Source organism: Phalacrocorax carbo, chromosome 10 (assembly GCF_963921805.1).
Source record: "Phalacrocorax carbo chromosome 10, bPhaCar2.1, whole genome shotgun sequence".
NCBI lineage: Eukaryota > Metazoa > Chordata > Aves > Suliformes > Phalacrocoracidae > Phalacrocorax > Phalacrocorax carbo.
In genome coordinates, this window is record NC_087522.1 from 8,912,072 (window position 1) to 8,934,168 (window position 22,097).

General features: G+C 38.0%; 3 protein-coding genes across 8 annotated transcripts in view; 1 reads left to right on the top strand and 2 right to left on the bottom strand.

Annotated features, from left to right (window-relative positions):
- OTOA (otoancorin) overlaps nucleotides 1-6,517 on the bottom strand; it is a 39,850-nt gene extending 33,333 nt beyond the window's left edge. Inside the window, exons 1-7 of one of the 3 annotated variants that reach the window (XM_064461724.1) lie at nucleotides 6,471-6,517; nucleotides 3,704-3,784; nucleotides 3,328-3,356; nucleotides 3,205-3,235; nucleotides 3,085-3,112; nucleotides 2,071-2,158; nucleotides 615-746 (exon numbers count right to left, since the gene is read on the bottom strand). In XM_064461724.1, coding sequence (XP_064317794.1) covers nucleotides 615-746; nucleotides 2,071-2,158; nucleotides 3,085-3,112; nucleotides 3,205-3,235; nucleotides 3,328-3,356; nucleotides 3,704-3,782 — 387 coding nt within the window. In that variant the 5' untranslated portion in view covers nucleotides 3,783-3,784; nucleotides 6,471-6,517. Of the gene's footprint in view, nucleotides 1-614; nucleotides 747-2,070; nucleotides 2,159-3,084; nucleotides 3,113-3,204; nucleotides 3,236-3,327; nucleotides 3,357-3,703; nucleotides 3,788-4,241; nucleotides 4,311-6,470 lie in introns of those variants that run through there. The other 2 variants (XM_064461723.1, XM_064461725.1) reach the window with 2 other exon arrangements.
- IGSF6 (immunoglobulin superfamily member 6) lies at nucleotides 1-16,807 on the top strand. Of its 3 annotated transcripts, none has more exons than XM_009500372.2 (8): nucleotides 1-244; nucleotides 3,006-3,145; nucleotides 10,302-10,393; nucleotides 12,188-12,538; nucleotides 13,452-13,564; nucleotides 14,551-14,604; nucleotides 15,250-15,333; nucleotides 16,481-16,807. In XM_009500372.2, the coding sequence occupies exons 3-8, from the start codon at nucleotides 10,327-10,329 to the stop codon at nucleotides 16,517-16,519; spliced, it is 708 nt and encodes a 235-aa protein (XP_009498667.1). In that variant the 5' UTR covers nucleotides 1-244; nucleotides 3,006-3,145; nucleotides 10,302-10,326; the 3' UTR covers nucleotides 16,520-16,807. The 3 variants fall into 3 exon arrangements, with proteins under 3 accessions (XP_009498667.1, XP_064317799.1, XP_064317800.1); XM_064461729.1 differs by lacking the exon at nucleotides 1-244 and adding an exon at nucleotides 315-357; XM_064461730.1 differs by lacking the exons at nucleotides 1-244; nucleotides 3,006-3,145; nucleotides 16,481-16,807 and adding an exon at nucleotides 15,780-16,470 and having other exon boundaries at nucleotides 10,123-10,393.
- METTL9 (methyltransferase 9, His-X-His N1(pi)-histidine) overlaps nucleotides 8,781-22,097 on the bottom strand; it is a 20,283-nt gene continuing 6,966 nt past the window's right edge. Inside the window, exons 3-6 of one of the 2 annotated variants that reach the window (XR_010374625.1) lie at nucleotides 21,558-21,767; nucleotides 20,286-20,470; nucleotides 19,952-20,028; nucleotides 9,433-9,505 (exon numbers count right to left, since the gene is read on the bottom strand). Coding sequence is in view for 1 of the 2 variants with exons in the window: in XM_064461727.1 (XP_064317797.1) it covers nucleotides 9,300-9,505; nucleotides 20,286-20,470; nucleotides 21,558-21,767 (601 nt within the window). In the remaining variant the exon portion in view is untranslated. Of the gene's footprint in view, nucleotides 9,506-19,951; nucleotides 20,029-20,285; nucleotides 20,471-21,557; nucleotides 21,768-22,097 lie in introns of both variants that reach the window. The other variant, XM_064461727.1, reaches the window with a different exon arrangement.

Genomic DNA, 22,097 nt, shown 5'->3' on the forward strand with positions numbered 1-22,097 from the left:
CACCCTTTGTCCCAGCAGGAAAGGTGCCAAGTGCTCTCATACATCAGGCTGTGATCCCACCCCCAAAGCAGAGATTCCCTCTGCAGGGGTGATCCTCACTGGGTGGCACTCACTGACTTTGAGCGAGACTTTTAAGATGGGCCACACAGGGAACACACCGCAGAGGCAAGCAAATGGTGTTAAAACGCCTCCCCTCCAAACTGACAAAGAATTTGCTTGCATGCTCCCACAACGGATTAACAAGGTAACTAATTTCACTTTCTTTAGTCATCTTGGCTCTCTTTCTAGCCACTGAAGAGAAGGAGATACTCCCTGAGAACAGCTGGTCCTGCCTACCTTAGATACTTGCATAGGAAGGTAAATCATTGTCTGGAGATGTGTTTCTCTCCAGTGATTACAGAGAAAATCCAGACTGACTTGGACTTGGCACCAAACTTTTAGACAACAAGAATTAAATGAAATAAGTCCAACCTAAGCAGAGGGGCTCCCGGAGTCTAATACTAGCCAGCTAATAACTGCATGGCATGCACTGTGAGACCCCCAGCCTGGCTCTTTCCCATTTATCTAAACCACTGGCAGCAGATTTTATTTTTCAAAAGTGCAAAGTGACTTACAAGATGGTCCTTTCTGCTGTTGAAGAGATACTTCATTGCAGTTTGGAACTGCAGCTGATCGAGCTGTTGAAATTCAAACAGTAGTTGCCTAGGCTGGTATAAAAGGTTCTTCAGGTAGCTTTTTATGGATATCTGAAGTATAGAAAAATATGGGTAATATACATAAAACCTGTACTGTATTAGGGACATCTTTTACTCCCTGAAAATCTCTCCTTAAGGAGAAAAAAGTGCTTAGCTTCTGTATTGTCTGTGTTGTCAACAACTAGAATAACTGTACTCAACACAAACTGTAAACAAAAATAATCTAAATCCAATGCTGAAAGACAGTAATTTTAAAATCCTATTCTTGGCTTCATGAGTCAGTCCTCTCCAATGAGCCGTTTAACAGAAATGCCTCAGTTTCTCACTTCATAAAACAAGAGTAATAACGCTTTTCTGTTTCACACAGCAGAGCTGTGAAAATGAACCTTTTAAAGAGCTCAAAAAAATCAGGTACCGTATGCATATTATTATTACTTTAAAAAAGGAAGGAAATGTGCAATTAGAAGGGGGGAAAAGTCTGTACCAGTTTGTAAGGCAAACATATTCTCTCTCACATCAAACTGCATTACCAGTTAACAGTCTCGTGCCTTTTCTGAAAATCTAAGGGGAATTACAACATTGGAACAGAAAGCACTGTAAGGCTCATTAGCACCAGACTGGAGCAAAATCCCATCTAATTCCTGACAGAATTATTTCAGAATTGGTTTGGAATTTGAATTGAAACTGTTCTTTGTCAACTTTGCTTAGCTTGCATCGCCACCAACAAATATTAACATAGTTAGGTCCTTGCTGTCCAGGGGGTCCAGGCCTGCTTACAGCCTTAGCTGTTACTAAATCTAACCAAATGGGAAGAGGCACTATTAGTCTCGTGTAGGTTTGGATGAGCTGTGACAGTGAAATAGAGCTTGGGAAAAGGTTCAAGCGCTGTGGACCTGCATGGCTGTGGGCTTTTGGGAATGTCTGCGGCTCAGAGATCGCAGATTTGACACTTTCCTTTTTCAGAGTGTGTCTGCATGTAGGGAGGAAGGACAGGGTCAGGTTTTCATTAGCAGGCTACAGCTCCACTTATACCACCTCATAACTAATCATAATGACCAGAGATAAAGAACAACAACTATATCACTTCCATGTTGACAATTTACAAAAACAGAGTTCGGAGGAGCCTTAAAGGGTGGATGTGTTTTGTAGGATGCTCTGGAGCCTCTCATTCCATCAGAAGCAGCGCAAACCACAGCCACAGGCAAAATCTGGGAGAAGCCTGCTATTTTGTGGAGAACCAAAAAAACCTATTATCTGCTACACTGTAGATCTGTTTATTATCTCTACTAGTGACAACCTGTTTTGTCTACAGAGATAGGTTGCTTTTTAAATGCCTTTTAAATTAAAATTTTCATGCATTTTAAACGACACAAACCTGTAGGCTGCTAAGAGTAAACATAACTTCCTGGGCATGAAAATATGCCATGACTTTTGTAAGCATATCTGCTGTCCAGACATTAGAACTGTAACAGAAAACAGGACCAAAAATGCCAGTAAAATAATATAACGTGTAAAATAGCAGATTACAAGACAAAACAAGAATAAGAAAGCAAACACTGTTACTAACACCATAATGACACAAGTATTCAGCTTTCTGGCCTAGCAAGACTAATAGCTGACCTATTTAATGCAATGAAAACACATGGTTCAATGAGGAACGTAATGAATTAGTTATGGGGTTTTAAATCTAACTCCACAACCAGCCACAATAAACACAGTTTTCCAACATGTTGCCATTAGTACCATCTCCAGGCAGGAGACAAGCTGTGCTGTGGCCAGTCTGGAGCTATAGGTGTGCTTCCTGGCACCCTGTTATGGCTGTTCTGATCCGCTTGTAGAAAGAAATACATTGACTAATGTCTGCTGCCTTTCCCTCAGCAGAGTCATTAATTTCAGTGTGTCTTCTTTATGCATCCATTGATTTTCTCAAAATACGTAGCAGTGGAATTGCCTTTGAGGCTTATACTGCTCTTTCAAATTTAGACAAAGTTAGCAAATAATTCAAAAGTTGCCAGGAGCTGGAGGAAGTGGGATGGATGGGGGATGGAGCAGAACTGAAAGAGGAAGATGGACAGAAAGCTGGAACTGCATCTAATTTCCTTAAGAAGCCATTCTGAAACATATGAACAAAGTCAATTATCAAAACTTTTGAAACCTGTAGCAGGTATTTATTCTCAGCTTCATTCTATGCATGTTTTTTGCTTTATCATGAAAAACAGCTTTTTCCTTGTTAAGGGGAAATGCTCCTCACAGGAGATCTAAAGCAAAGTAATCACACATGCCAATTTAATTCTATCCATAATGTTCCAGTTTCTGTGGAAATGAAACAGATCATATCTGAAGTGCAAGATAATACTGAAAAATCAAGATGGTGAGAGTAATACATTACCTCTGAAAATGAAGCATATCAAGGAGGGCTACATAAGAAAAATGGAACATAAAAAGTTATGGTGAGATATTGAGTTTTAATTCCTTTTAGAAGCATAAGTGGGAACAATTTGTGCATTACCATTCAGATATTTCCCGGTTATTACTTCCTCCTAGGAAAAAAAAATATAACTGTGTGTAATAGATTATTATTTTTAGATTATAATATAAAATGTTAGTAGAGAGATAAAATAAAAATACTAACCACAGCTTTGTGTAATAATGGAGGCAAATCTGTAAGAGATTATCCCGTTACTAAAAGGTGATTTAATGTTTTACCATTCAACTGCCTTATAAAAAATACATGTATTGTATGCAGTGATTGAAACTATATATGCACATAATTTATTTATAAACATTTAGTGCAGTTTTGATTAAATGTATTTACAGAAAAACAGTGAAGACAAAAGGCTAGTAAATAATAAGTAATCTTGGTTAAATCCTTTGCTGGCATAGCTCCATGAAGTCAAGAGAGCAGAGAATATGGTCGTAGTCACTGAACAGTACCGCATCTATTTTACTACACATAGCTTTTTCCATCCACACAATATATATCCCTCATATAGGAGTTCCGGTCTTACCTTCAGAGGTCTGACTGTGTGTAATCGCAGCATGATGCACTGATATCAATATGAAACATATCTTCAAAAGTCTGGACATTTCTTCTAGTGTTTATTAGAATGAGAAGATATTTCAATTGAAAAGGAAAATAAAAAGAACCGAGTCAAAAGGCAATATTCACCCAAAACTTTCATAGCTATAAATCAGAGACAGCCTAAGCCATGGAGTACAGACAGATATCAGAGATCTAAAAGTGCTCGCTCCCAAGCTTTCAATTTAGATCTTTTTCCAGGTTATATATTTTATGCAAATACAAGTCCACCAAGTGTATACATGCAGCTACATTTATTCTCCTTTTAGCAAGTAGCTCTTTAATTTTCTTCCTAGTGGCACTATTTACTAAGCCTCATTCCACCTAAATATGACTTAAATGCAGTTTAGTTAAAAAAAACAAAACACAACCAACCAAACAAAAGCCTTTTAAACTCAGATAAAATAGAAAAGAAATAGAGGAAGTTAAAATGGAAATAGTAAAGAAACTCCAAGCAAACCATAAACCTTTTCTAGCTTGTTAAGTTGCCTGCACTATTACTGCAGACCAGGTCTGGGACCTTCCATTTGCAGACCGCTGGACTCAAACGGTGGGCGGGGCTGGCCCTCTTACTGGCCCCATGTCAGTGCAGGGTGCTCCAGGCAGAGAGGCTGAAAGGCTGAAGGAGTGGGTGCTCCCCGGTGCTCCCCTCCCCAGCTGCTGTCACTTTGCAAAAAAAAGGGGGGAAATGTCCTTGTGCCCTTCTGAAACAGAAGGCTAGTGACACATTTGGGAAATGGGGTTCAAGACCACTCTACTTCATTTAGATGGATCAAAGCACTCTTCTTTGTACTCATGAAAAGTACACCATCAATTTTTCACTATCAGCTAGGACACAGTTTCAGTAGATATATGTGTTTAACTAGCCTTTGCTATCCCTGATGCCCTGTGCTATGCAGGATAAAGATCATTGAAAAATAAATTAGCTGGCAGGGCAGTAATGGGATACCCATAGCTTTTCACCAGAGTGTCACTGATTCTCATCAGAAAAGACTGACAGTCTCACAATTGTCCTATACGAAATGAATTTGTTGCTTTTGGTCTAGCTCCTGAAGGACATGGATACACATTGCAGTAATGCCCAGCCTGAGAAGCAGCAGGGATGGAAAGGGAGCAGAGACTCCGCAGGTCTCACTCACACAGGTGTTTCTGCAGCCGCATCCCCTTGACAGGTCCTCCTGGGACCATTAGCTGCTTTAATCCACGTTGCACCAAATTTACTGCAGAGAGGATTTTTGCCTCTGCACCCTCAGCCTGGCCCTCTGCCCAGCCATGAGAGTCACCATTCTCACAGGTAAAACAATTAATTAATCTGAGATATTAGATGATGCTCTGCTCTACAGATTGCAGCTTCTTACACTGGGATTAGTCCATGATTTTAACAAATGACACAGAGGGCCCCGCTGACCAACTTGCTCTGACCCCGAGATTAATATTTTAGGTTTTCCCTCCCTTGCAAGCATTTATCTGCAGCCACACTTAATTTCTGCATTTTTGTTGCCAAATTTGGAACCATTCTCCTTTTTTTTTTTTTTTTTTTTTGTAAGTTCTCTGCCACGGGTTGAGTTACAGATCTCAATATCTGATAAATATTAACGCCTTTTTCAGATTGTTTAATCTCACGTATCAGTAAGGTACTCTTTTGTGAAAATGTCTTTCAACAGCCTCTAGCAATACTTCAGTCTATCGCGAATGCTTAACTCCAGTCTTGTAACAGGAGTGACTCAAACTGACAGATGATGAAAAACTTAAACATTAGACTTTAAGAAACTATCGCCTCTGTCCTGTTCTTGCACACACCAAACCCCTTTTCAGCTGTTCTTTTGGCAGTGCCACAGTACCTGTCTCTCATTCAGACATATCTGGTTTCCTAGACAATGAACTTTGTGTTTCTGCCTTTGCCCTATAAATTTTGCAGTAAGGTTTGATTACTTTGCATAGCTTAAATCATGCTACCAATGTCAATCCTGATTTGTTTATTCCAACTCAATCACTTTGACCGGGGAGTGTGTTTTAATTAAAGCATGCTGAATTAATACAGAAAGAGATTAAATCCTAAGGAAAGTGCTGTTTTATCCTGAGTGACAATTGGCAGGTGCGGGAAAAGTCTGCTGTGAAATAGCCCTGCTTGATAAGACAATTTGCCGGATTAAATAGTCCCTTTTGTTGGTGAAACTAGTCCGTTTGCAGAAGTTCACCGCAGCTTTTAGACAACCCCAAATGCAGATCTCTGCAGATCCCATCCAGCATTTCCCCAGAGAATGCTCCTTGCACCACGGCAGCATATGCTTTGATCAGATCTCTGAGATGTCACCCTTGCAGGACACTCTGGTTATGAGGAGCTCCCAGATTACCTTCTCCCCTTGTTTCCTGAACAGCCGCTCTTCCATGTAACAAAATCCTACACATTTTATCACTCACTCCAATGCAGCCGCTGCCTTATCTGAGGCTTGATAACCAGAAAGCTAAGCTCATAATCAGAGTCTTGCTGATAAGCCCATGCACCACTAGTGCCTGTCCTCCCCCTTGCAGCCAGGCTCTCAGCACCCCTGCAAAAAAGCCCAATATGCGGTGAGGGAACCCTCAAGTTCAGGCTGGCAAGGAATGGGGGGAAGTAAGGGGAGGGTAGAAGAGAAGAGAGAGATGTGGGGTTCTTGGGCATCTATGGGGAGACCCAGGACCCCACAGCACTTTACCTGTCTCTGCTGTGTGTGCCTCCTTCCCTGCACTCACAGTGCAATGAGCTGGGAGTTCCCAGGGTCCCCAGAGCAGGGGGCAGGGACTGGGGCCAGCACCGCCTCACAGCCTCAGGTTTCTGCCTAGCAGCACCCAAGCTTCAGCCAGATGGGAGGGACAGTCTCCTCTCCTGGGGGGCTCAGAGGGCCAGGCTGGGGACTCCTACAGTGGACAGAAGAGGATGCTTCCCCTCCCGAGATGAAGAGAGCTCAATGATTTGCATAGGGGCAACACACCTGGCCAGCCTGGTGCTGCCCAGCACCCTGCTCCCCCCACCTCCCCACCCTGAACATGGGCAGGTGGCCCTGGGCTCCTCAGAGCAGTATACGAACTGACTGTACCTGGGATCACCCAGCAAAAGGGGGTTGTGGTTTCTGAGACGAAGCTGTTCCAACTTTGTGTTGAAAGTTTGCGACTATATCATGCCCTTGCACAGCATCTTTTTCCTGTGAAGCAACACATCCAGAGCCACCTTGACAGAACAGATAGTTTAGTTACTCTCCAGGGCAAAACACTGCACATTAGTGAGACCACTGAGGTGTGACTTGCACACCGTCACCCACAGCAGGACAGGGACATCGGAGGGACGAGGCAGGTTCCCCAAGCCCAGGCATAATGAATTTGGACATCAGACTTGCAATAGACTTGTCTCCTTGGATGACATCTAGAAGTATTTCAGGCAATCTAATCAATTACTGGACTCAAGAGTTTCTCTGCACAGGATGTGTGAGAGACATTAACTACACACAAATGCACTCTCAAAGCCTGGAAAGAGAAAGAAGTCCCTCCCCTGACGCAATGAGCTACACTACACCCCTTCCTTTGCAAGGGACTCTGATTTTACAAGTATGGGTGTAGGTACAGTCTCTCAGGGCTACTCTGTACCTTCAACAGGACTAAGCAGGTTTTTATCCTGTTGAACATGGTCCCTTAGAATTTAAATTTGTGCTGTTCATAGCTTTTCCATTCTTGATCATGTTTTAGTAAGTATTTTAATTCCTTGTCTCAAGTGCAAGAATACTTTTTTATAATAGAGGGAACTAAAAAGGAAATAATCAGAAAAAAATACTATTATTAATAATTAAATACTATTTTGCACGTTCTATCCCAAAACCTCGCAACAAACCAAAGTCTTAAGTGACAGGCCTAAAAGACAGGAGATGTGAAATGCGTAGTCTGATGTGTGTTTTTTAACCTGTGGGATTAAAACACTTAAGAACCTTTGAATAATTTTGTCTTAGTATTTGCTACATGAAGTTAAATTCATTACACAATAAGAAAAGTGTTTTCCCACTACCAGATGAGTACAAATAAAGGTAACAAAACAAAAATGAATGGATTCACTCCAAAGCATATGTTGCTCATTTTTCCAGCAGACAAATCTGATTATACTCTGTGCCAAAATTCAACATCACATGCTGAAATGAGAAGAATATTGAGCCTGAATCACTGCTGAAAAAAACCCCACCAGTCAAACCCCTCGCCCCATATTACAGAATACTTTATTTCACAAAGATGACTGAGAATAAAAGGCTATTAAATTAGCAAGAGAAATCACTAACCATCAGGCAAAGGAAGTCCAACATAAACCTAAAAAGACACGCTGAAGCATCCAACTGGTGTAAGATCACCAATCATGAAAAAAATCAAACAAAAAACATAATGCACAACTTTAGAATTCAAAAGCAGAAGAAACATCAGTTCTTTCTTTACTTACCAGCTGATACACAAGCTGAGGTTTCTCTGCTTCTGTCACAGCAGTTACATCCCAAGCAACACAAGACATACGCCTGCCAGTTCTGTACTACTTATGATGCCACTTGTTATAAAGTAAGGTTATATCCCAACTGCCAGAAATCATCCATTTTAAACAAAGTTTTTAAAACAAGGTATGTTAAAATAAATTGCATTTATCTTGTGTTCCTGAAAAAAAGAGAACATCCCAAGCTAGCAAAACCTTCAAAATCAGGTCCCTATAGCCTGATCCTCAGAGATAGTTTTAGCAAGTTCTGCTGTAACCCCTTCAGCCAGAAAATGGCATATGCAAAAGCAATGAGGATTTATGAGGCTTTGAGAGGAACATGAAGGAAACCCAACCAAAAGTGATAATTTTTTGTGGACTGCTATCCCTTTAAACAATACTTAAAAGCTGTTTAAATAAACACAAGGTTGTGCCGCTACTGAGAGCTTGATTCTCAACACAAAGAGCAGTTGCTGCAGACAAGCATGGCTATGGCTACAAAAATGAACACAAAGGTTGATGCAAAAAGTCATCTCAAAAAAAGTTTATTAGCATGATTAAAAACATGTGAAGAATGACAGTAAGAGGGAAAGTAACTTAGCATGGAAGAATATCCATTTCAACAGTTTATATTCAACACGGCTTGAACTGAATGGATAACTTTATTGCCAGATTTCACTTTATTTCTTTAACAGTTCACATTGTATCAGCTTCATCATTGTTAGGACTATTGCTTTTGTTTGGATCTGATCCCTGTTGCATGTAAGTATAAAAAAATATCCCCCATTACTACTGGACTGCAGAATGTTTTGTTGGTTTAAGAGCTGGTAAAAAAGAAATTCTCAACTGAAGAGTCTGTTTAAAAAACAACCTTTTTTCCTAATCACACTACAAAGGAATACATTAGTATTTTGGCCTTAAATTTCTTACATGGTATTTACTTAGCATGGTAATCCCCGAATTCCCTTCCTTTAAGTAACCATAAATCAAACCCCTCTTTTAGAGGCTGCTTCTTGGGTTAGATTCTGGAGATTTACTTCACACATGCTTACACTGGCTTGAGGACGAAGACAGCATCATCTAGTACATAGTAGTCATTATACATGTCACCTTCACATAGGTATGGCAGTCTGGTGAAAGCCTCTATGGCAAAACCAGCTTTACTGAAAACTTCTGGCAGGCTATTCACCTGTTCTTCCCAAGTGTGCCCTTTGATTTCCAAAACTTCTGAGGGCTTTTCCCACTTGCCACCTACTGAGAAAACAAAACAGTTGTGTTTAAATTATAAAGAAAACTTTATTATGGGTTGTATTTTCTTACAGAAGCATATTACACAGATTATATTCCATTCCACTCCAAACAGGAGGTTGACAAGCCATTTGCAGAGCTGTTGCAAGATCAGTTCAAGTTTTTGCCCATTGTTCAGAAGCAGTTCCTTCTTAAGGTTATCTTTTGTTACATTTTTAACTAGCAGTTCCAACATTGGCTGAAAAGTAACTTCCACTAGTGAGGCTGGTGTTCAGCAGACATGGATGGACAGACAGACTATTTAATGAAGATCTTTTCCAGCATTATAAAATTCTTTCTTTATGCTCACTGTCTGGCCAAAGGTAGAGCCAGCAAGTTGAAAATTATGATTTGCTCTGAAGCTTCCGTCAGTGGACCACAACATTATAATGGATAGCTACAGAATCTTTGTTCCTCCAGTGGCCACCTACTAGCTGATATGGCAAGGACTGCTTAAGGTCATACAAAAGTAAGAAGCCAAACACTTGCAGCATGCTGGAAAACATATTGTCATTTGCCATATCCAACAAAATAATCTGAAGGATTATAGGTACAACTCTCAGAAGTTCAATATTTAAAACTCTTCACTCATTTTCCAAGTAATGTCATCCACAAATAACAAATGCTTTCTGTTTGGTCTGTACCTTTAACCAGTTTGCTAAGTGCAATAGTAAGCACCCTTCTAAACAGGAAGTTCTAACTCTTGTGACTCACACTGTTCTGCAACTCCAAAGATTTCCTAAGTTCCTCTTCCGTCAAGCAGAATCATTTCCAGAGAGATACAAGAAATGGCATCTTTCAACAAATTAAAGAACGTGCTAATGCTGGCATTTGACTGGATTCTGTATGGTGCTGGTAAGACTCTTTTTTTTAAAGTTTCTTATTTTCCTATCTAATAGCAGTTACACAAGACTGAAAATATTGTGATTGTAATTTGCAACATTGCTACAAAATAACAGCAGTTAAAAGTTTCTCCGAGATTCAAGCTAATTTCTGCTATCTTCATACAACTTCCAAATTAAATGACTGTTAGAAAATGCTTTCTCTTCCAAAAGTCTGAAATGCTCCTGTAATCTACAATTTCTGGGTCAAATCCTACTGCACTCCCCTGCAAAGAATGCTCCAGCAGCAGCATGGTTTTAGTGCAGCTGTGCTTGTTTGGGAGGAGGGTTTGGGAAGTTCAGCAGACGGTATCTACATGAACTGAAGCCATGGAGTTCTGCTCTGCAAGGCCACCCACAGCCCTAGAGTAAGGTAGAAAAGGGGATCAACTGCAGAAGCAACTGCCTTTCACCACACAGGCTGCATGTACATCAACAATTTATATTACTACAATCTTCAGACTGCTGTAGCTGACATGGAACTGCTCTGATGTTGATCTGACACTGAAGTAGAGTTTCATTTTATTCCTGTAGAAGTCACAGACACTTAATCTGCTTGGATTTGGTCCATAAAGCACGTAGTGAGAAAAATGATGAAGGGACAACGCTGATTGTCCACTGTGGACAGGTTTATAATTGTGATTCAGCAGTAGATTAAGAGACTTCAGTTTATTTTTCTTCTAATTTGTTATTTTGGAGGAAGTAGAAAAGGATGCTGTTAAACTACTACCTTTATTTTCACCACAATAATCTCAATTCCATTGTTTAAATAACTAAACAATTTATTTGAATAAAGTTAAATATACTAAAACAGTATTCAAATTATGGATTTCAATAAGGACTTAAAAAAAAAATATCTCGCAGACCAGTCACTAAACCTCACATTTCAGTTCCTTAATTAGAATTCTCCTCTCTGATTAACCTTCCTGTTTTCTCTGCACACATTTTTAAATGTCAGAGCCAATGAGCAGTAGTATTATCCTTAGAAACCCAGAGTCAATATATCTAATGAAGTGGAAGAATGTCTAGGAACTATTAGGAATTCTAATCAATGTCATGAAATTGCTAAATTATAAATGTCTCCACTTCCACTGCCTGCCATCAGGCTGTCTCACTTGACTCAGATCAGGAAAAGTGGGAGAAACCCTTGCAGAACTACTCCACTGAGCATCTCAACACATCACACAACACCCACCCCCCCACCGCCCATTATCCCCCCACATCCCCAAAACACTCAGGACTAAATCTGAGGCAGGGAACTACACAACTTATTCTTTTGGTCTTCTCCAGGGCCCAAGGAGACATTCACATTATTTTAGTTATATAAATCTTCTCTATACTTTTTCAGAAAAACAGAAATCTAAGCACATTACCACATAGATAAAACTGTTACATGAACACATGGGCAAGCTGTAGGAATTATCTAATAGAAAAGTTTGCTTGAAACAACCTTAAAAAATTCAAGTTTGAAACATGGTTGTTTTCCTTCCTTTCTTCCCACCTTTTCTCTGAGGGTGCCAGAGCAGTGGCACAGGCTGCCCAGGGAGGCTGTGGAGTTTCTTCCCTGGAGTCATTCAAAACTCGCCTGGATGCGTTCCTGTGCCCCCTGCTCTGGGTGTGCCTGCTCAAGCAGGGGGGTTGGACGAGATGATCCCTTCCAACCCCTACTATTCAGTGATTCTGTGAACCAGAAGTAGCTTATTTGCTTTTTAGATTACACCTTGCTTTTTAATTGTCCCTCCCATTACCAATTGTTTATTCTTAACAGGTGTTGCAGATACCTGTCAAGTCACTGTAAGACAACCGAGATTTCAGGAAGCTGACTACTCCATGCAAACTGTGTTCCTAACATGTGCTTTCTCTGCCTCTGGATGCTCCTCATCTCTACCCCAATTTCTATGGTTTCGCTTTTTAACTAATAAGCATGAGGATTTGTGTACTCCTGCATGCAGAGATAATCAGAAGTACAAAGTACACTTATCAGGAAATAATGTTTCACTTCAGATCAATAATCTGACTGTAGATGACAATGCTGTTTATATCTGTGGAATAGCATTTTCAGATTCAAATACAACCAGGTCTAAACAAACAGGAGATGGAACAATACTCATTAAAAAAGGTCAGTTGATCATTCCTTCTTAATGAAGCATCTTAAAAGAAATAAATTAACTTTCCTAAATACTCTCTTTCTTTACACTCTCAAGAACATAATTTAAGATGGAAGTATGAACAAAACTGTTAGGAGTAGTATGACTATATTAAAATATTAATAGTAAAACCATGGAGGGATTCTATGAATAAGCATCTTAACCTCATTTGCTAATTAGACTGTTCTGTCATATGATGGCAAATGACTCTAGAATTCTACAAACAAAAGAAGTTTTGTACTTGTATTATTTAACCATACTCTACATCCCCTTACATAAAGGCTTTAATGGCTATCAGAAAGGAAGTATCAACAGAAAAAAAGAAGTAGAGAAACTGACATTTAGTGGAAATACATGCAATGGACTACAAGGTCTCAGAACTGGGGATTCGCTGTGCCAACTTGAGGGAAAAAAGCTCTGGTTCTGAATCTCTGTATCATTTGCCTTCTAGTTAAGAAAGCAATGAGACTTCATTAACTACATTTCAGTTTTACATGCCTAAAATAGAAAAAAAAAAAAAACAAACCCTAGCTGGATTATTACTTTCCCTATATTCCTTCCTTCCTCTAACTGCGTTTCTGAACAAAAGCCCGTAAGCATTATTCAGATATTCCTTTATGAGAGCAGAAAACTGGATTCTAGTTTTTATCTACCCCTAAAGAAGGGTTCATAATAAAAAATAACAAGTCTCCATTGCCCTTGCAAACATTCAGGGAAACAAAAGACAAGTGATCTCACTAAGGAATATAGATTGAAAATGAACCGTAAAATATTGCTGGGTATAAGGTTTTTAATTCCTCAGAAGAAGGGGGCTGAAATGCAGAATCTTAAGAAAATTACGTGAATCAGAACTGTCCTTTATTCTAACACTCACTTTTAATAAAGGAGCAGCGAAGCAGCACAGCAATGGAAAACTCGTCTTCATCCTCATGATCATCACCTCATCCTTACTGTTTCTATACAGCACTGCTGTGTTCACATTCTTTGTAGTCTACAAGGTAGGCTCAAAGGGATTTTTCTGATTTTGTTCATTTTGTAAACCTAAGCAGTTTTAACGTCTCCATCAGGAGAATAAAAAGACATTCCTAGATTCCATAATTTTTATGAATAAGTTTTAAAGAGGTAGTTGGTTGAAGTTCATATGCTGCACATGTCTGCAAACTCTTGTGTGGCACACACCTGTAGTCTCAAGAGCAACCATGTTTTCTTTAAAGTGTCTAAAAGCAAAGATATTCTGAAGTTAAAGTTACCTTGATAGTATTAATCAGCAAGTTGGAGATTATCTTTAAAGGCACACTCAAAAAGTAAAACTAGAAATTACCATCACGAAGTCATCAAATCTCTGGATTAGTTTCCAGTAAAAGTAAAAATTTAAATTCAGTGTCAAAGCACATCAGCTGCAGTAAAGTTACTGCAGATTGACTTTACCTGTGTAATGAAATTCTATTCATACATCATACATATACAGAAAAGAGACCTTAGTAACATTTTAAAATATCAGAGACTTGGAAGAAATTTTACGCTTACAGGAAACAAACACATTAGAATGCACCTGGTTAACAGTTACATAGCTACTGCTTTTTTTCTTTAATCTAGAACAAAACTTGTGATTAGTTAAAAACAAACGCCCAAAGCTGCAACTTTAAAAATTAGAAAATTAATTAATAAAAACTTAAACCAGCCTTCTTCAGGGGAAAAAAGGATATCTGTGATGCCATTGGTTTATTTTTGAGAAAGAGGTAGTGCTTCAGGCAGGTCCCACTGTACTCAAAGCAAATTTACTTGCAACATCTACTACCAGAAGCTGAAAAAGGCCTTACAAGCTTGAAAACTTCTAATTTTTCCAATAGTATAAGCTGATCTAATGAAAGACTACAAACTGTTTGGTGCTGTAAAAGGGCAACGCTTTTAACTATTCTGCTATTTAGCAGTTGGGTTCTCATCTTAAGTTTTAACTTTTTTATTTTATTATTCCTCCCTCCAGTTAAAACCAAAGCTGCTAACAAAAAGTCAGAATGAAGACCAAAGAGAGAACTGTGTATGTTATCACTTTGTTTGTCTGTGATTCAGAGCTTTTTTTTTTTTCTGTCTTTTTAAAGTATATTAGGCATCAATTTTGTGATTAATTGGTGATTCAGTTAAAGAGACATTCAGAGCTGTTAAGGCTTCACTTCAGATTTGTACAAAACTGGTTAATGATTTTACATTTAAATAATTTTTACTAATTAGTTAATTTATTTTTAATGAATTGGATACAGGATAAAGTCAATCTATGTAAAGGCCATCTCTAATACACAGCTTCCTTTAGGTTTCAAATAAATTTTGTTCAAACTTCTGAAAAAAACAGGTTTTGCTATTAATTGTTTGTTTAAATGGTGCACTCAGGTGAGCCCTAATGTATTTAAAAGAAGCCTATTAAGAATCTCTATCACCTTGTATCCTTGAATAAAAATCAGAAGCTATACATTTAAATATCCATTAAAGAAAGTCTATATGTTAAGAGATGTAATATTGAAGTAATTTAAAACCCTTCTGCCTGCCAAACCATATGTTCTTATAGTGTTATTTAGTAACATTCCCAAAGAGATACACAGGAAAAAAATCAGAATTACAAAAGGTAGAAAAAGATGTTTCCCCCAACTTCAAATGAGCACTGACCTAAAATATTTTAAATTCTTTGCAGAAAATCACTAGTGGAAGAAAAATTTTTCAAGCAATTGCCCAAGAACTTCAAAAGCAGAGGTACACTGAACATTGCCAACAGCCTGTAAGTATCCATCTACCACTACTGAAATTTGCGGGGGAAAAAGAGCAACTGACAGTTTTTAAGAGTATACAATTTCTATTTCTAGAGGAAATAGACTTTTCTTTTTTGAAGTTGATAAAGGTCTAAAAAAAGTATTCTGCACAGCAGTCACAGACATTATAAAGCATTCTAAATGACCATACAGATAGAATTCTATATATATATGTGATAGTATATACTTTATAGAATGTATGCATATACATTTCAAAATGAAGTTTCCATGAATTTCTATTTTACTAAGAGGTCTCATCAAGTGGTTCTGGACTGTTTGGTAAAACACATAGAGCTATTAAGAGTTCATTTCTGAAAAATATTTCTACTGTAGTTCCTCTTGCTCCCTTAGCCCAGGGTAGCTAGGTGACAGAAACATAACAGATCTGTTAAAAAGCTCTACAACATTCTTACAGATATTTCCACCTCCTTCAACTTAGAGTCTAAACTAAGTATTCAGCATCACTGGGTAAAGCCACACAACTTATTTCATCATTCCAAATTTATGCCAGTAAGTCTTCTATGACCATATGACAATAATTTTGCATATGACATGTAAGTTACAAAACCCAACTTTAGAAGTTACATGTATTTCCAAGCAAAGAAAATGGCTTCAAAACCCTGCTTCAGAGACATTGCTTCTCTTGAGAAAAAAATACAAATTCTTTCCTATTCTGAGGATGGACCACACCACTTCAGAGATGCGGGGTGAAACCAAAAGAAACAAAGAATAGAGTCAAACACTTCTTCTCTATATATTTTTACTTAATTTATTTTCATACAGCCCCAATTGTTTTTCTCTGTAATTATACCTTTAAAGACTTCAAGTGCCTGCTGACATGACTTGGTCCTTGGTTTGAGCATCAGATATGAACACAGTGAAAATAAGCAGTAAGTTTTACTGCCTCTGTGCTCCATGGAGATCAGGAAAAGCCAAGAGGAAAAGAAATATGTTTTGAATCTTGTAGATGCCACATGGACAAAAGCAACTGGATAAGTGGGGAGAAGAGTTTTCTGAAACAGTAAAGGGATAGAATTTGCCTCAAAAAGGAAATTCTGCCTTTATTAAAAAAAAAGTTCACATCAGTAATGAAATACTTCTACATTTTTCCCCTAGGATGATATGGAAGATGACACTGTTTATCAGAACAGATGAGCATGTGGCAGCAGTTCAGATTTTTTCAGTGTTTCTCATGCAAACAAAGGAGAAGATTAAGAAGCACCTTCACAGACTTCCTTTGCTTTAAAAAGGGAGGAGAAAACCTTACAGGGCAGTGTTCTTCAAGAGTATTTTCTAAACAGATCACCAAAACAAAGTGCATTGTACATTACATCTATGTGACAAATTACTGCCATTTTCCATCCTGCAAGAATAAAAACTGTGGGAAAAGACTTCATCTTTCATAACTGCTAATGCTTCATAAAAGTTTCCTTTTTCAGTTTAGATTTAATTCTATATCTTTTTTTTTCCTTTTTACATTAATTTACATGTATTCCTTTTACATGAATTGAGCATTTGTGAAAGATACATGATAATTGACAGCAACAGAAAATAAACTTGTTTCATAGGTGAAATTCTGGTTTTAGTCATCTTAATAGTTATTGATGTAACAAATACACATTTCAACAGTAGCTGTGTCTTAACAACAGCTTAAACAGAACAAAACCTACGTATTCTGTAGATGGGCAAGCAGCAGTAACAGACCATATAAATGCGTGTACTATCATGGTACGGCTCAGCTGGGATGGGAGCTTCTTCCTAGCCTATTTAGGAAAGAAAGTAGTGGTCATAGTGAGAAGGTTGCCCCTGCAATATTAAAATTCACTTGCTAGACGGGAAACCCCCATCTTCCAGTCCTACCATCCAAAGACAGGATTACCTGGAGCAACAGGTTTTGCCTTTACATGCCTGTTCAACATGGATACAAGCATGAACGCAGAGGTAAACCACCTAGTCAAGGTAGTATACTTCTTAAAAAAAAAAGGTACCTTTTTTTTTTTTAAGCAGTTACTACCTAGCCAAGCTACAAAATGCGCACTTTTACAAGAGATCTGTTAGTATCAGGCATTCTTCCTACTAAAGAGCAGCTGCATCTTTCATCATCATTTAAATAAAGCAAGGCTTTGTTTAAAAAAATGAAACATCATTTCTCACTTCAGTGAGATGAGAACTGACAGCTGAGACAAAGCAAGGGTCCATCTAGCACAGTACTGTGTTTCCAGCTCAATTTAGTACCAACTATTTCAGGAAGATGGAAAACACACCTTTGTCTTCATATCCCTGTCAATCAATCACAGGACATTAATTTGTTCAACAAGGAAATTTCACAGTCCCAGGCTTCTAGTGTTTACTATTTCTGAAGTATGGTGTCTCTGACATTTTTATTTTAGAGAAACAAACCAGTCTAGTCTTATATTATAATATTTGTCTAGTCTTACATTATAATATTTATATAAAGGCATTATTACATATCTATATTAGGAAATACAAAGGATTTTTATATGACCCGATGGGATACCTATTAAAAATATAAAGTTATAATAATACATGTTCTTATGTGACTAGTCTAATACCTCACGATTCATCCGGCTTACTTGTCAAATTTAGACACAAGCAATAAGCGCATTACTTCTTGTTCTGTATGTTGAAAATAAAACTCTGAAAAGCCCCAGAAGGAATTTATGATTAAGCTGCTCTGGACTCTAGGTGTCACTGTAATTACAGAAACAGAAATATAGTCTACCTCCTCCTCCGCCTTGCTTTGTTCTCTTAAAGCAAGTTTTGTGTTATTCACATAGACATTTTCCACCATTACCCTCCCATTACGTTATGTGTAATAACCCCAAATATCTCATTTTGATTAAAATAATTTCTCCATTTCTAGAAACTGATCTATACGCTGTTCAAACACCCTACCTGCCTCATCTCTTCTCCATTTATTCCTCCCTCTAAAATTCAGAAGTCTCTCTATGCGGGTCCAAACTGTTTTTAATTAGCTGCTACAAGAATTTACTTGAGCCACAAAACATTCTCCTCTTTGCATGTTCCAGGTATATTTTTTGTTAAATGTAAAGTATATGTATATATCTAACACTTAAAATGCATCATCTTGTGGAACACCTGAATAAAAATACTGAAATTCTAAAATCGTTTGTACATCATGAAGGCAGTCTAGCAGCTCACTGTCTATTTCTTTAGACTGCAGTTAAGTAGATGTTAAGTGGGAAAGCTTCAGTGGAACGACAGTAACTTCTGTGTGTGCTAACTTGCATTGTCTAAAGAAGTTTATACAGGCCCATAGCCACGATAGTGCTAAACAGACAAACATGTTTTTAAGTTTCAGAACATATTAAGGAAACAAAACTGCCTTAAGCAAAATGACTAATCTGCTACAAATCACCACCACAAACAAAAGTATGACTTTGGTTTACAAGGCATCTTACAACAGATTTCAACTTTCAACAAATAGGAATGACCAAGTTCAATCATCACAGAACAAGTTTCCAATCCCTTGGGATTTATAAATTTAACACTCTATTCTCCTCCCAGGAGATTAATGATGAAGGATGCAAGTGGACTTAGAGTAGTTTCTTCCTTAATTTATCTACCTCCTGTTGAGCCAGAAAGTTGCATGTGGTCTGTCACGTGGTTACCCAACAACATGGAAAAAAGTAGAAGCTCGGTTCAATAGCGATTGCAAAACACATACATAGTTTTGAAGGCACACAATCAAAAAAGCCAGCCAAATAATTTCTCAATTTCTGTGTCTAATATGCCAATGAAAGACTAGAAAGACGCTGCTGCTGTTTGGAATTGTGAAGAATTTTAAAAAGAGGAAAACATATTGTTCCACATTACAGGAACACTAAGTTATGACCAAATATGTTTGAAATACTGTACAGATGTATAAGTCAACTGCCCATCTCATATAAGACAAACTACTTTTCAGAACAGTTACAAATTGTATGCTCAAATACTGTATTTTAAGCAATTCTTCATCTGATGGCTTTATTTTTTATACTTAAACTTTTTCCCCTTCCACTAGCATATAAAAAGAGGAAAACAGATCATTTGATGCGTTTGTGATTGCCAGAATATTCAAGTTCTTAGTTCTGTATTTTAGGGTCATACATGCCTTCCACACACAAGTCTTAATACTCAAGGAGAGACACTGCCCAAACGATGACCGATGAACACCAGCCTTCTGGAATTCAGACCACTTTTATGAGTGCTTCAACCTGAATCCACAATCACAAGCATGTAAAATAAAAAGTTTCTAGACTCTTTTTGAAGTTTAGAAAATCTCTCATGTATTTCTTTAAAAGGAAGCTAGGGGAAATAATGGAGTTCTGGCACTAAATTTTGTTTTTTTTATTCCAGTTACTAATACAATATATATAGTGGTTGATATTAGTGGAAGGTGCCTATATTTTACTTTGAGCGCTCATGTTGGAACGGGAACATTATCTCCCTATGAATTTTTAGGTGCAGTTCATCTTGAAACAGTTTGACCTGAACTTCTCTATTCAACATTACAGACAGTTCTGACAGTTTTGCTCAATGGTCGCTAGAGACAACTGGGGTTACCTATATGACAGCAGCAGAGAGCCCTAATCAGAGATCAGTTTTCCCATGTTGCTCCAACACAGCTCAAATGTGGCAACCTGCAGAACAGGATATGGGACTTCAATATTTGAGCTTTTTGTTGGTGCCAACAATGTATGTTGAGGAATTAAGAAAACAGCTTATATCATGTGGCCTATTTACCTACATTTTCATACTTCTGAACATGCATTGTACAAGTTATTTGTAAAAATAAAATACAAACATGCCAATTATTTATTTAAACATTTATTTTGGAATACTATAACTGACAAACATTTTCTTTACCTGCCTAAATAGCTGTTAGCTGTGTACTTACCATTTTCCACATACGGGTGAAATGGCAGGACTAATGCTAGAATGACTCTGCCTCTAGTTGGCTCCAGTACACTTCTAATATCTTTTAATACTGTCAGTGGTTGATCACAGCGATCCAGCAAATTCAAACAGCTGATAACATCATACTGAAATCCTGTATTTTGCCATTCATTTATACCAAGCACCCTAAAAAGGGAAAGGGATACACCCTGTTAAACAAACACAAGCTGAGTTCAGAGAGAACTATTGAAGACAAAAACGCCCTACGGATGTGTTGATAGTGCAGGTGAGGTCAGCCACCTAGGCAATGAGAAAAGACAGACATGATCCTTCTGGTCTTTTGGAAAAGAAAACTAAACCAACAATAGGCACGGCTATATATACAGCCACGTGAACCTTTATATTGCATTATGGTCGTCAAGCAATAAAGGAGACAAAAAACAAAGCTCCATGTATTAAAAAAATGTGTTGTCCTAGAACAAAACTGAAGATACTTCTCAAGGAACAACAAAGCTGAAATATGATTAACGGCTTGCTGCTTTTTATGCACTCTGATTTACCAGTGTGCAAACCCAGATTACAAAGCAGCTATTATGCTTCCACTCAAAGACAGGTGAAGAAAAGAAATCTACCATTCATTCATTCTTTGAGTTGATGTCTAGGGATGTAGTGCCTGAAATACTGATCATTACTCAACAAGACTGGATCTGCTGGCTGCAAGAATCTCCAGGAGCTGCAACAAGTACATGAACAAAGTCCTGATGGTGATGAGGTTTTTGTTACTAAATATTATTCAATCTTAACATCAGGAGCTAAGCATAGCAAGAATAAAAGAATCTTTACACGGTCGTCTATACAATGGAATTAGATAGACGCAGATTATTGAGGGATCATCCCTATTACCAGGACTCAGTTTGCTTTCTCTGCAGTACAGGTATCTTCTCTAATGGTTTTGGACTGTTCACTTTAGACTGTTCATCTGACGTTCATGTTCCTCACTCCCTTGATTAAAGCAATTTATGTAAGCTACGAAGAAAGACTTCAAAATGGTCGTTCCCTATTTTCTCTTAACTGCTATCAGGGAACATCCGCATAACAAAAGCACTAGTAACTGGGAACACCAGATATATTTGTTTTCCTGCTTTGTACAGGTCAACCTTTCCTGTAATGATCAAACAATGGAAGAATTGACTGAAAATACTGAACATTCATTAAATACTACAAATAGATTGCTGTCTAATATAAAGGATGTGGGAAGTATTCAGTACAATACCTGTATTTCTTCTTCTGAAGCTGCCATATCATAGTTTCAGACAATTCAGTGGCATAGATTTCTTCAAAGTGAGGACTCATGACTTTAGTGACTTCTCCATCTCCGGCCCCTAAATCGAGAAGTCTGTGCGATTTCCATTCCGGATTTATTTTAAGCAGTCTTTGAAATTGTTCTGGGGAGAACACAAACATTGAGCCCCTTCCCAGCAGCCTGAAATGTAAAAATAAGAAATGACTGCTTTTGTACAAACTTTAACAGGAAGGACAATAAAGTAATTTAGAATGTGCTTTGGCAGCAACCAGTCACACATAATAGTAGACAAGGTCACTGCTCAGATAAATTTTAAATCCAGTTCAACCTGCCTTGCACTTGTCAGAGATCAAACACATAGCCACATGCAGTTACAGTGGTTAAGACTTCACGAGGAATTTGATTAGGTAAGGAAGAGCTCATGGGGTGCAGCTCAAGAAAATGATCGCATAAAAAAAAATAAAAGTAGGGTGGAGAGAAAGAGAGGCAAAGATAAAGGCTGAACCTTAT